This window comes from Nuphar pumila, chromosome 1 (genome assembly GCF_984573655.1).
Source record: "Nuphar pumila chromosome 1, dmNupPumi1.hap1.1, whole genome shotgun sequence".
NCBI classification, from domain to species: Eukaryota; Viridiplantae; Streptophyta; class Magnoliopsida; order Nymphaeales; family Nymphaeaceae; genus Nuphar; species Nuphar pumila.
In genome coordinates this window covers 18794869-18810373 of record NC_143249.1, presented here as the reverse complement: position 1 = coordinate 18810373, position 15505 = coordinate 18794869, and the positions used below count along the sequence as shown (strand labels likewise).

Here is a 15505-nt window from a genome sequence, read left to right as displayed (position 1 = left end):
AGTGACGTGCACTAGATGCAGCTACCAGACAAGCAGAGCCCCCGTTGGTATCCTTTTTTGTGATTCTTTTTTTTTTTAAAGCAAGCTGGGGGTTAGGCAGACCCCTACCAGATATCTCTTAACACTTGCCTTGGTCACACCAACTTTCACCAGATTCAAGAAAGAAACATTCTCAAAGAGAATCACAACAATGTTTCACTGAAGTTGTGAAGGCATTGTTTGTGATATGCAATCACAGGAAGCTAAGAAAATCCAAGAATCACACGGCGTTTCAAACATGCCCTAAGTTCACCCAACCACAGCTGGGTAAAGAAAACAACCAATCAGAGTGAAAACACTTTATGACTCTGTCGAGACATTATGCAGATAATCCCTGAGAATATTTTGGTAGATTGCAAAATATCATTACATCAAGTACAAGATATTCGAAATAAAAATTGAAGAGCTTATACTAACCTGTGATTTACATAAACTACAGATTTAATGCAGAACATAGGATAAAATACCTCTTTGATAGCTCACCAAGAGTTCACATGAGCACAACAAATGCATGAACACATTTGCTAAAAGTGTCACCAGATGCAGAAGGGAGCTGTTGAATACCACTAGGGGTGGGCATCAGGCCAGCCTGGCCAGGAGATGGCCCCGCCCATTTATTAGTGGGACGAGTTTTGGCCCGGTTCTTAACAGGCTCGGGATTGAAGAGCAGCCCATGACCCTGACCATTGGGCCAATGAACCAATGTTCAACAGGTTGGTCCAGCCCGGACCAAACCCGTAGGTTATTTTTTAATGAAGTTTATAAATTAATTCATATAATACCAAAAACAATGAATTAAATGAAAGAATAATGCATCCATCTAATTATCTATCCATTTCTCATATAATCAATGCAACAAATTAGTTAAATAGTAATAGTTACCAAGTTACTATGCAACCAAATGCTAAAAAATTTATTAGATAGGTGAGGCCCATCAAGTCGGCCCGGTAGGCCTGGAGTCGGCTCACAGGCTATGTATATAACAGGCCATGTTTCAGGGCCTAAAACCTTGAACCAAACCCGGCCCATTGTGGGCTGAGTCGGCTTGGCCCACAGGGCTGCCAGGCCCATGGCCCATATTGCCCAGCCCTAAATACCACAAAGATAACAACGGTCAACACTTAGGACTGATCAAAATACGTCACAGTACAGACATCATGCCTTAAAAAACATGTTTCTATAATCAAAACTATGTTCGCATACGCGCTTTATAAGCAACAATTGAGCTCTCCCGAGTACAAGTGTAATGAACTCTGGTCTTAGTTCAATAATGAGGGCAAATTTGAAAAAAGCACCTCAACATGGCCTGATTAGGAACATGAAACTGTGATACCCAGCATTTTATTATCAGGCCAGTATTATGCAAGGAGATCGGAATAAGCTACAAAACCTTGAACATACAAGGTGACTAGCACCTTTAAGAATTATACTTAAGCATGTGAACCAAAAGGTTCCAAGTCGTTTGATTGCATTTAAAGATCCAGAAGAAGTCTGCGAGGATCCTCCACAACATCCTTAATACGCCGCAAGAAAAAGACTGCCTCTCTTCCATCGATGAGGCGATGGTCATATGTTACAGCAATGTACATCATGGGCCTTGCAACAATGTTACCACCCACAACCATTGGACGATTTACAATGCTGTGCATTCCGAGTATAGCAGACTGCATGCAAAAGAAAACATGATCTAGCAACAGTAGGTTGAATGTCAAAGAAGAAAGAAAGATAATGGATGTAATGAAACAATAGTTAAATCTTGCAAATCATCACAAGCAATGCATCTCCTGTGCCACAGTATCCATACCTGTGGAGGATTGATTATGGGCGTACTTAGAAGGCTCCCATAAACACCACCATTTGATATCGTGAAAGTGCCACCAGCCATCTCATCAATTGAAATCGTGCCAGCATTGGCTTTTTTGGCAAGAGAACTAATTTCCTTTTCTATTTCAGCAAAATTCATTGTGTTGGCTTTACGAATAACAGGAACAACAAGACCCTGAAGGAAACATCAAAACCATCTCAGAAAAGCTTCACTTGAGTCACGATAAGGCAAATTTCCATCATGTTAAAAAGTTTAGATAAAAAAATTCCAAATGATGTGCTGAAAAAAATCTGTATGTGTCTACATGTACATCCACATATGCAATGCCATGTCTGCAGATAACACAATTATTATCGGGAGTTGTTTCAAATGACTGTAATCATCTTCATCAGGAGAGAGAGACACTACTTATCAACAACACCATGGTCGGACAACAGCGAGCAGTGCCTCTCTCTCAGCTGGTGTTCTGTTTTTTAAAGAGAGCGCACGAGAGAGAGAGAGAGAGAGGCTTTCTGTTGACAACAGAAGGTAGGAGGGGCTTGACTCGAGACATTCGGTGAAGAATTATAAGTTATGCATGCCTATGATGATTGCTCCACTGGTAAGTCACACACATAAATCTAATGATCATACATGAGTAAGATTATTGCATATCATATTGAATTGCATTGATAATTGTTTATTTACGTGAAAAAGAATGTCATTTCATGTACACCTATTTCTATGCAAATATGTTTTGTTATTGTAATCCTAGCGGGGTTGTTCTGGCCCCTTACTAAAACCATTTCAGGTACTGAATAGCTGAGACAAAGCGGTTGCAGGAAGCTGAGGCGACGTCACAGAGCCAATCATTTTCCTTTCTCGATAAGTGAGTTTTTTGATGAACTTTACCAATGGTTTTGTAATTACTCTATTATATGGAATGAAATTATTTTGATAAATGTTAACTACCTTAAATTCAATATTATGGTGATTGATCGTTATGTAACCCGCCCGAGGTTTTGACCAAAAGTTAAGAAAGTTTTTGCTTATGTTTTATAAAAAAAAGTTTTAAATTTTCGTATTTTTTGGGTTTAAAATCTTGGGGCATTACAATTGGTCACTCGTATTTTTTGCTACGGAGTATGTTCTTTCTCTATCGTGTCAAACCTCAACTGTACTTTATAGTAAGACGAATCAGTAAGTGGATAAGTTATTTGTTACTCTCTTTGCTATGTTCTATCAGTGGGTGTTGTTGTAGATATTGTTGCCTCCACGACAATCTCTTCAATCATTATTTTACAGTCAATAATTAAATAATTTTCTACAAAAACAAAATAGCATAAACTGATGATTGTATTTTGGATATAGGAAAAAACATGATGATCGTGAACATAACTCAAAAAATAAAAATAAAAAATGATTGTACTGTACGATGAAAATGATGTGTTTCCTAAAATGCCCCACAATTTACCAAATATATTGAATGGATAATATCACAGGTTCTCAATTTTTTCTTGTCGCTTTTATCCCTCGCAAGTGCAATTTTTTTTTCACACATCATGATGCTAAAATAATACACCCACGAAACTCGTCAACAAAATCACATCATTCCAAAAAATATTGCAAAATTCTAAACAATTTGTGAATCTTGTGATGAGTTTTGCGCGATCACCAGCGAAAATCATAAAACTTGCAAAAGTTCAATAATTGCGAAATTGTTGATGAGTATCGCATGAAGTATTGCAAAATTATAAAATATTTATTAAAGTTTGATATTGCAAAATCTCTTATTTGAATCGCACCTGTATTGCGAACTTACTTTTTCTTGCAAAATTTTGTCTCATATAAATGCGCATTTAGGTTTTTTTCCTGTTTGTATCTGGAAAGTGTGGTAACCCCAATCCTCCTGCCTCTAGAACCCCAACCCTTCCAGCCATTCTTATGAAAGTTGTTCGCTCCACCTCGTGCAAGGTTGCAGTATCCTTCTCCTCCACTTCTCCGATTAACTATTAAGGTGAGTTCCACATAATGTATCTATTGTTTTGTTGTTTTTCTTTTTCTTTACAACGTAGTTTTCTCTTCTTTTTGTTTGGTTATTTTGGTTGACTCATTATGTTTCGTTGTTGTCGATGTTACCCCTATATAAACATGTAATATTTGTCACCGGATTTAACGTTTAGGGTTTACGATCTTTAGGGATTTTTGCATGTAATATCTATTGTTTTGTTTTTTCTTTTTCTTTACAATATTCATGATCTTCTTTTTGATTGGTTGTTTGGATTTACGATATTTAGAAATTTTTGCATATAGTTACCTACAAAAGTTGGCACCAATATGCATCATAACATGTTTCCATCATAGAGTTTTGTCAACAATTTTTGCAACCTGTCCATTTCACTTTCTAGTTCATAGTTTCTTGAATGCATCAAACTCAGTTGTTCCTAAGAAAACTATGTTTGTCCATAATTTATGTTGTGGTTATGAGTTAAAAGCACTTGGTGTCAAATATTGCATGATTATATGATCTTTTCTTCAATCAATTCAGCATTTCTAAAGAACATAGAAGTCTTCAATTTACAAATCCACATGAAAAGGTTGAGCATGATTTTGTGATCTTTTTATTTTTAAATCATAGGTAGGTCGCGATGTCTAAACGTGGTGCAAGCAAAGAAGTCAACGACCAGTCACCTGACACAATTGTGGTGGCTAAGATTTTAGAGGACCAACCAAAATATAGTGAAGTGCTATTAGTTTCCAAAGAAACTTTTTTGGTCAGTGAAGTATATTACAAGTTTTTAGGTATATTTTTTCTTACCGTATATAGATTCTTTTAAAAATAACATGAGTGTATTTACCTATTTGATACAACACCTAGAATGATTCGTACTTAGACTTAGTCACATTGTTTTCATACCTATAGACCATAGTCACATATATCGAAGATATTTTCAAAAATAACACGATATTATCGTTGTATTTTCAGCAAACGATATTATAGGTAAAATAACGTGATATTTTTAAAATATAAGCAATTTGATAATATTGTGATATTATCACGAGAACATCATGATATTCTCGTGACAATATAGTGATACTATTAATTATTGTTATTGTTTTTATTTATTTTCTAAATCTTAAATGGGTTTCATTTTTACTTATTTATTTTATTATATATGTATCTTATCATCTAAACATGATATTTTCTTAATTTTTATTTTATTTTTTTATTTTTGTTATTTTTTTATTTTTTTAAGCCTCGAGATTTTCTTAAGATTTTTCACCCAACCCATTGTTAAAATGTAAAAAACACATATATAATAATAATATTATTATTATATATTTTTGTATTTATACTTTTTTATTTTTTTGTAATCTTTCTTTTTGTTTTTGGTATCTAGTTCTATTAGAACTAGATACATCTAGTTTGGTCAAGTTTCGGTTGGAACTTGACCAACTTTCTAGTTGTTGGTGTTAGATCTTGAGTTTTCACCAGACCTGATCTGCAGTAGGAGAAAAAGAGAAGAAACAAAGAAGGTAGAAGAAGAAGAAGACGCTAGGGTGTTTTATGGTTGCAAAAGGTTCACGTTTTCTTAATCATACGTGACCTGCTTCTTCATATTTATACATAGGTTACAAAACAATTTGGATATTGACATAATTGTCCTATAGCAAACATAATATTACAAGAATGACACAGCAGGCACGTCAATCACACAAGTCACAGTTTGGGTCTAGATCAAACCCAAACTAGTCCAGCCCATTTCATGACACTTAATAGCCTCCCTCAAGTTGTGTGTGGTCCTGCACCATGGACAACTTGTTCTTCAAGAACCAGAATCTATTTTTCATCAATCCCTTTGTAAATAAATCTATCACCTGGTCTTCCGTAGAGATAAAGTGAGGCTCAATCTCTTTATCTTCAACTTTTTGTCGAATGAAGTGTTGATCTATCTTAATATGTTTCATCTTACTGTGATAAATAGGATTAAAGGATATTTTGATGGCACTTGATTGTCATACAATAGGATAGATTTTGAGATCCGTTCCTCAAATTCATTCAACAAATGCCTTGTCCAAGTAGCTTCAGCAGTTGCAGCAGCCATTGATCGGTATTCAGCTTCAGTACTTTATCTAGCTATTGTTTTTTGTTTTCTACTGCTCCAGGATACTAAGTTTTCCCCAAGAAAGATGCAATACCCAGAAACCGACCTCCTTTCATCAGGATTTCCTGCCTAGTCCGCATCACTGTAGGCCGTGACGTCATGCATGTCTTCTCTTTTCCAACTTTTCTTATATACCAGTCCATCTCCAACCGTACCTTTTAAATACCTCAACACTCTCTTGACTGCATCCATATGTCCTGTTCGAGGATCATGCATGAACTATGACACTTGATTGATAGAGTAAACAATGTCAGGGCGAGTAAAAGTAAGATATTGAAGCATACCGACTACACTTCGATATCTTGTAGGATTTGGGTACAAATCTCCATCCTGAGAGCTGAGCTTTTGATGTAAGACACTTGGTGTAGGCAAAGGCTTGCAATCTTGCATGCCAAATTTCTTCAACAAATCCAATGTGTATTTATGTTGTGTCAATGTCAAGCAATCATCCTTCCTATCTACCTCGACTCCAAGAAAATATCACAAATCTCCTAAGTCTTTCATCTTAAATCTTTGACTTAAGAGTCTCTTTATTTCTTCAATATGGCTCATTGAGTTCCCTGTAACAATAATATCATCAACATATATCAACAACAGGGTGGTGATACTTTTGCCCTTGAAGAAGAACAATGAGTGGTCCAAGAGGGATCGACAGAACCCATGTTTTTGTATTTCCAGGGAGAAACTTTCAAACCACGAGCGTGAGGCCTACTTCAAACCATAGATGGCTCTTTTTAGACTGCATACATGTGTGCTTGGATCTCCCTCAGCATATCCAAGAGGTTGCTCCATGTAATCTTCTTCCTTCAAGTCTCCATGAAGGAATGCATTTTTGACATCCAACTGACTCAATGTCCATTTATACTTGACAACTAAAGACAATATAATTCTTATTGTTCCCATTTTTACCACGGGATTGAAAGTTTCATCATAATCCTAGCCATATTCCTGTGTAAACCCCTTCGCAACAAGTCTGACTTTATATCGTTCTATGGTGCCATCCGGTTTGTACTTAATTTTGTAAACCCACTTGGAATCAACAACATTTTTGTTAGGAGGTCTGGAAACAATTTCCCATGTCTGACATTCATGAAGTGATTCCACTTCTTCATTCATGGCCTTAATCCATTTGTTTGATTTCACGGCTTGATGAAACCCCACGGGTTCATCATACTTATCAACCTGAGATAAAAAGAATTGAAGATCCATAGAAAAATTATTGTAGCTGACCCACCTGTCAATAGGATGTTTGATTTTATTTGAACTCCTCATGTTTCCAACATGCATATAAGTATTTGATTCTATGTGAAAAATAGGAGGGGCGCCTTTTTCTCTTCGCGCGTAGACATTCACTTTAAATTTATCAATAGGATGAGATCGTAAGTCTACACATTCTTCAGCATATGAAGCCCCATCTGCCTGATCACCAAATTGAGGTAAGCACGCTTGGCCTGAGTCGATGTCATCCTGGTCAGCCGACTGTGTCTCCTAAGTACACTGAGATGAGCAATCACCATAAACACTTGCAAATAATTTTGTTTTCAGCCATGGATGATAAACTTCTTCTCTGGGAGTTATTTAACAGGTATTAAACAATGTATCTCCAAAATCATTCTCATCAAACACAACATTCCTGAAAATTTTAACACGCCTAGTCGTAGGATCATAGCACTAATACCCTTTATAATCATCTGCATATCCCACGAACCTACACTTGGAAGCCTTTGGTTGAAATTTATTTCTGAGAGAATCATCAATATGAACATAGCAAGTGCATCCAAATACACGCACAACATTACAATCAGGCTGAATGCCGAAAAGAGAAAGATACGGTGAACTATTCTGTAAAACTGTCACGGGCAAACGATTTATAATATAGTCTGCTGAATGGAATGCTTTTGTCCCATGAACCTACACTTGGAAGCCTTTGGTTGAAATTTATTTCTGAGAGAATCATCAATATGAATATAGCAAGTGCATCCAAATACACGCACAACATTATAATCAGGCTGAATGCCGAAAAGAGAAAGATATGGTGAACTATTCTGTAAAACTAATGGAAAGATTGCTGTCATGCATCATGCTCATGGCTGTTTCAACAATATGCCTATGCTTTTTCTCAGCAATCCCATTTTATTGTGGCGTATGTGGGCAAGACACTCTACGCTTTATTCCATTACTTTGGAGAAAATCAATAAAATCCTTCGATGTATACTCACCACCTCCATCACAATGAAGATGCAGAATATTGGTAGAGAAATGGTTTTGAATATAAGCATGAAAATTGTGAAATATGTGAAAAGTTTTAGACTTATACTTCATAAAGAATATCCAAGCATAACGAAAATAACTGTCAATAAAGATGAGATGATATCTACTGCCAAAAGGAGAACAAACGGGTGCAAGACCCCAAAATAAAGAATTTCAAAAGGTCTTGAAGCTCTTTTATTTATAGAATCAAAAGGAAGTACATGACTCTTACGTATTTGACAACTGGAGCACTTTTTATTATTTTCCTCAAGAGTTAAACTTGATTTAGAAATTAATTTTCTTGAAACAAGTTTCTCAAGAAAGGAATAATTGCAGTGACCAAGTCGGTTATTACATTTGGAAAGACTAAAAACAGACTCAGGACCTGACACAGATAACTCAGACTGAAAAGACTTAGACTTCAATGGTGGCTTCAAGACGAAACTTGTATGCGTAAATGGATCTTCCTTGAAGATGTACATATATTCTTGTCGCTCCCCTTCAGCGAATGTCTCCCTCGTGTGAAGATCCTTGACACGCACAAAACAGGGAGTAAATTCAACATAAGAATGTGCATCATCAACAAGTTAAGACACAAAAATAATGTTCTTTTTTATGTTAGGAGCATGAATAACGTTTGACAAATTCAGAGATGATTTTGACAAGGGAATGATTGCATCTCTAATGTGAGAAATATGATGGTGAGATCCATCTCCAGTGATAATACTATTTTTACCAAAGAAACCGAGCTTGAGAGCTTACCAACATCCCCCGTAACATGGGTCGTTGCTCCTGAGTCAACATACCATAATCCTTGATCATTCTGTTTCAAGTGCAGCCCAAACAATGCTGCCAGCAAAAGTTGTTTCACCTCCCCATCGGTTTTGGTAGCATTATCTTCCTTTTTGCTCTCAGTGTTTTGCAACTTTCTTTTATTTTGAGGATTAAACCAACAATTTGCTTTAATATGTCCATTTTTATTGCACAGGTAACACGTTGGAACAACTCTTTGATTTTGGTTCCTCGCATTGGAATTAAACGGCATATTGGGTGTGGGAAGCAAACCTGAACCTGCAAATCTGCCATGACCTCTTCCTCCTCTGAAGCTATTTCCTCCACGACCACGACCAAAAGAGAACCCAGGAGCTAAAACATCTTGGGAATCAAATTGAGCGCCAGAATCTTCAGCAATACCTTTCAACGACATTTCATATTATAGCAGTTTTGCCCAAATGTCCTCAAATGTGGGAAGCATGGGCAAGCACAACAATGATGTCACCAAGACATGATAATCTGGGCCCAAACCATTCAATGTATGTTGTACTTTATCCTTGTCCTACACTTCTCATCCAATAATGGCAAGTTGATCTGTAATGGTCTTCACCTTGTTCAAATATTCCATGATGGGTAGGTTGCCCTTTTTGAGAAGCTGGAATTCACGCTTGAGAAACAGAACTCTGGCCTCAGATATCTAAGAATATGTCTGCGTCAACTTGCTCCACAAATCCATCGTTGTGCAGTCATCGGGAATAGCAACTAGCACTTCCTAAGATAAGGTAGATGTGATGTGTGTGATTAATGCCTGATCTTTCTTCATCCAAGAGACATAATCCAAGTTTCAAACAAGTTTGGTAAATGCAGCTCATTGTGCGTCTGTTTCCTCTTTTGTGATGAACTCTGGTGGGGCCATTTAGTCTATGCATTCATGTCAATGCATGCTTTAACTTACATGTTCATGTTCATGTTCATGTTCATGTTCATGTTCATGTTCATGTTACATACATGTCATGCAATTACACATCTTAATCAGCATGTGAACATTCAAGTGAAGGTACATGTGCCAAGACATCAAATTAGTGTACGCATATGCATAGGATGCAGCCTTGCAACCATTACTTTGATTTCAGCTTCATGATGCTCCAGTTAGAAGGATGGAGAAATGGAAAAATATATTAGTTAAAAGAGGTCGGGTAGGCCTAAGAAGACTTGGATGGAGATGATAGGAAAGGATATGAATGCTTTGAACCTCACCGAGCACATGGCATTTGATAGAAATGATTGGAGGAGAAGGATTCATATGGAAGACCCAGAATGATTTTCTTTTTTGGTTCATATTGCCAACCCCAATTGTTTTGGGATGAAAGCGTAGTAGTTGTTGTTGTTGTTGTTGGGTCAAATGCAACAAAATGAAACACATTATGCTCTTGCACGCAAAGGGCTGAATATGAAGTAAAGAAATATGGAAATTACAAGCAGAGTCAAACCTTACACATGCTAATTAAATCTTTATTTATATGTACATTGAGCATACAGTCATGTTTAAAATGTGTTCCCAACACATTCATAATACACCCTTACTAAAATAGTAAAGACACACCACACACAAATAAAACCCCTTTGTTTTAAAACACGTTGTTACGACAATGAAGTCGTACATGATACTTCAAGTACAAGGTTTTGATGATAAGCAAGTGAAATCAACTGCATTTCAGCTAAGGCAATGAAGACATTGAAGAATTCGATAAAGAATCCTTGAAGACTAGTGTGCAAATGTTAAATTCATTAAAAGTCTTAGATTCTTGTAAGAGCCTTACTTAGAGTGCATATTTAGGTTGCATTTTACCTAAAAAGTCTTTAGAAAAACTTTTCTAAAAGAACCCCTCATGAAAATCTTTTTAAAAAACTCTTTTCTTAAATTTTCGTGTTTATTAGTCGACCAATAGACTCACCAGTCGACTAATCCTTTCACGCCATATTTTCTAAAAAGTCATTTTTGTCAAATTAGTTGACCAAAGGTTTTATCAGTCGACTGGACAGAATGTCTGTTTTCTGAAAAATTAGCAGCAGTCGACTAATGGTTTTATCAATCGACTGGACAGAACATGTGTTTTCTGAAAATTTAGCAGCAGTCGACTAATGGTTTTATCAGTCGATCGGACAGAATGTATGTTTTTCAGAAGATTTTAGCAGCAGTCGACTGAAAGGTTTTTCAGTCTACTGATGATATTATCAGTCGACTAATTTTATCTCTAGTCGACTAAGTTTCAAAAGTTCAGATTTTCAAACGGCTCGATTAACAGATCAGTCGACCGACGATAACTGTCAGTCTACTAATAACTAACTATTAGTCGACTAACTACTGTTCCAGTCGACTAATTTTGTCGTTTTTCCTGAAACTTCAAAAAGGCGTGTCTTTTCATTTTTCAAACGTTTTGATCGTTCAAAATGAACTGTTTTGGCACCCTTTCATACCCTCAACGTATGGAAACTTTCAACTATAAATATGAGTGCATTTTACACTCAAAAGCACTTCAATTCAATCAATTTGAATCAATTACTCTTTGTTTTTCACTCCTACTCATTCAAGTATTTGTTTTCTCACTCACATGATATTTTCACTTCAGTTTCTTCAAGAAAGGCCACCTTAGGCTTGAAAGTTCCATTAAGCTTTGGGCAAGCGGGTTTGATGTGACCCGACTCATAACAATGATGACAAACAATCATTTTTCTTCCTCCATTATGGTTTCCTTGTTTCCCAAAGTGAGGGGGTTTATAGGTTCTTATATTGCTGCCGGGTTTGGATACGACAAGCACTTCATCAACATGTTTACTCATGCCGAGCCTTGTCTCCTCTTGAGTGATTTCGGCAATGGCATCCTCAATTGGAGGAAAGATAGATCTATGGAGAAGTGAGGATCTCACTTGCTCAAATTCGGGACGTAGCCCAAAAAGAAATTGAAACAATCGTTCTTGTTCCATTTGTTTTTGTCTCAATTCAACATCTTTCATAGCAACCCATTTTGGCTCTAAAAGAGCCAATTCATTCCATAGTGGATTTAAGGCACTATAATAGTCTTGAATGCTAGAATCACCTTGTTTGGTGGTTCTAATCTTTTCTTGCAAAAAATATGTTCTTGCAAGATCCTTTTGGGTATACATACCCTTCATAAAGAGCCAAGCCTCATTGGCCCGACGAAATTTAGCTATATTAGCACATACTTTGAGTTCAACATTGTTCATAAACCACGCAAGGATTTTTGCGTGATTGCTTTCTCAATCTTCCACTTCTTTTTTATGATTTTCAATGGCCTTGAAAATCATAAAAAAGAGTCTTTTCTTGACCTCCTTCGTTATTTGTGAGCATAAGTTTAGGTTCCGGAACGGTACCCATGACAAAACCCCAAAGTTTCTTTCCTTTGAGGTTGTTTTCTATTGCCGATGCCCACATCATGTAATTTTTTCCATTGAGCTTGAAGGATAGGTCGATCTTTGCCTCCATGATGTTTCCAAGAAGTGAGAAGAGAAGAGATACACAAAATATGAAATATACGTACCACACTTTTCTTTCAAGAACCGAGTGGCTCTGATACCATGTAATGAGATATTGCGGAAATATAAAGAGTGCTTATAAGCACTTGCAGCAATGAATAAAAGAGACAATATCACAAGTCCACTAAGGGACAATACAAATACAAGCCTTCAAGAAGGCAACAATATAAAAAGCCTCTTATTGAAAGGAGAGAGAGCTCTCAAGCATACATACATACAAGGGGTTCACCCCTATTTATACAAGAGGGAGTGAAAGGAAAAGGAAGGCCAAGGGCCTCAAAAGGAGAGCCCAAAAGAGGGCTCCCATGGAGTCGTTGGGAGCCCCCAACGGTCACATTTGTGACCGTTGGGGGCTCCAACGACTCTATGGTTGGAGCCCCTTTTGGTTCCTAAAAAATGCAAAAAATGAAAAAGAAAAAAATAAAAAAGAAATTACATTTTAACAAAAAAATAAAAACAATTGTTTTCTAAAACAACTATGTGAAATTACAAAAATACCCCTATCGGTATTGATGTAATATATATATATATGGAGTACATTTTAACAGTTTCTTCTACGCAAATATTTTGGCTCAACAGATCCACAGTTTTATGAACATAAACTTTTGAAGTCAAGCAAAACTTAGACAAGGATTAATATACAACATTTTTTTATTATAAATCCCATTGCCCCTTCAAGATCCAACCCTAAAAGTCAGATCTGAAGTAGATAAAGCAGATCCTAAGCCTCATCACTATGGTTGGTGAACTTGTTTGTGTCTCATTTAAGCTAGAATCATGATATGCATGGGCTGATCCAATCATCTTTAGGTTTTGGCAAACCTGATTTGAGCTGAGGAACCAAAACCATTTAAATCCACTCTAATCTTGCCTTAATCAATCCCTAAGTAGGATTAGTCCAAAACTTAGATCCATTCAAAAGGCAGGTCGATTCTTGGGAATGAAAATTTAGGACCTGAACCTGTTCTCTTTGCTCTCAAAGCCTGCATTTTGCATAAGACACTACGTAACCTGCATAGGCACAGAATGAAAAACCGTGACCTTGACTAAGTTAATATCTATAATCATCATTATCAATGCTAGGATAATAGTTTTTGTGCAGATTATCTTATAACATAAAAGTTGGAAAGTTGTCAAGGAACAGTAGCTTATGCGAACATTTGAGAACCTTTTCAGAAAGCATCCAATGGTGGTTTTCCCCCACATGTCAAAGCCAGAGAAGTTGACGACACATGACCGTATCACTCACTGCTACTAAAAGAAGATTATATCACTGGAACCAGAACCATGTGGAAATTATCTTAAAATTTTACAGAGCTCATAATTTCATTTTCAAACAGTAGGTTGGACCAAGCAGGCCCTAAGCACTAGTCATCTCAAAAGAGGGTGATAAGGTAATCCCTTCTGTAAATCAATAGTCACTTCCTCAAAGAGCTGCAGATCAGAATCACACAAGCATACAACCAGAAACAGGTGTTATATTGATAAACCTTAGGATTACCAGACAGTAAGCAAAGATGTAATTTCAAGCATAAATATGCGGTAACAGGTGTTATATTGACAAACCTTGGGAGTACCAACAGCAATACTTATATCAATGTCATCACGATAAATAATATCTTCACCATCAATGACAGCATTAATTATTGGCTGATGCTGGAGTCCGCTCACAACAGCCTGAAAGAAGATTGGAATAAACATGATACAAATAAACAACAGAAATCTAGGACTACCCCATGAATAATTAAAAAGTTATTTTCAAAATAAATTGGAAACACATACCTGCACAAATCCTGACATGAATCCCAGTTTAACACCATGCTTTTCTAGGAATGCATCTTTATATTCAGAACGGAGTTTCATCAGATTTGTCCTTCATCATTAGAAACCAAAGAATAACCATATTCATTGATACAGAAAAAATTCACATGGACAGAAGAGTCTGACTACAAGATATTGTGTAGAATTAGGTGCAATATCTAACACATCCTATATATCCCTTATAAAAAAAGATTGAGCTAGCTAGGACTAACCAAAACAAACAGTAACTAAATGAATATACTCCGGTCTTGAAAACCACAACAGTTATGAACAAAGGTCAACCCAACATCCTCTTTCAAAGCAAAGGTCTAGAAAGAGTTTCTGTTTTCAGCATGTAGCCCTCATCTTCTTCTTCTTTTAGAAATCTGTCAATCTCACAACTACAGCAGCTCCTTTTGAGATAACTAGCTGTTGCTTATATAAAGGGGTTTAAACCCCATATGTTGTAAGGCTTTTGCTTAAAAGCTTTTAGTGAATACAAATCTTATTTTTTATGTTTGTTATATGCCCTTAAGTGGGTGATTAGTGTGGATTTGTGATTGTGTAATTGACCCATTAGTGGTCATTGTGATTGTGTATGTTCATAAGTGACATCTTTGTATTTCATTACATGGTATCAGAGTCTTGGTGCTCTATTGATAGTTTTGAGGTATTCCAGAAACTCGTGGGAGATCGAGAAGATCAGATAGAGCTTCGGGAAGCATGCCCATAGCGTCACTTGAAGATTGATGCTCATGTAGCTTACACTAATTTTTTAGAAGAGTTAGTCATAACAAATTTGTGGAGCATTGCCAAACCATGTACCTTCTACTCTTCTTGGTTTTATATCCTCTTTTTTTTCTCTTCTCTCTTAAATGGCCAACAAGTGGTGACGGTGGTCTCCATTAAATTTGATGGAAATAACTATAATTTATGGGTCACCGCCATTAAAAGGATCATAATCGAAAAAGGCTTGTGGGAATATGTTGTTGGTTCCTCGATGGAACCGCAACCTATTCTCGCAAAGACTCTTAGCGAAAAGGATGAAACTACCAAAGAAAAGGACCTTAAAGGAGAAGAGAAAGAAAATGCTCTTAAATTATAAGAAAGCCATGAA

The 15505-nt window shown here is 36.5% G+C and overlaps 1 protein-coding gene across 1 annotated transcript in view; it reads right to left on the bottom strand.

Annotated features, from left to right (window-relative positions):
* Window positions 1–1201: 1201 nt before the first annotated feature.
* Window positions 1202–15505, bottom strand: part of LOC149848215 (dihydrolipoyllysine-residue succinyltransferase component of 2-oxoglutarate dehydrogenase complex 2, mitochondrial-like) — a 31600-nt gene continuing 17296 nt past the window's right edge. The window contains exons 12-15 of the mRNA XM_089984334.1: window positions 14371–14461; window positions 14155–14265; window positions 1844–2038; window positions 1202–1703 (exon numbers count right to left, since the gene is read on the bottom strand). Coding sequence (XP_089840460.1) covers window positions 1512–1703; window positions 1844–2038; window positions 14155–14265; window positions 14371–14461 — 589 coding nt within the window. The 3' untranslated portion in view covers window positions 1202–1511. The remainder of the gene's footprint in view (window positions 1704–1843; window positions 2039–14154; window positions 14266–14370; window positions 14462–15505) is intronic.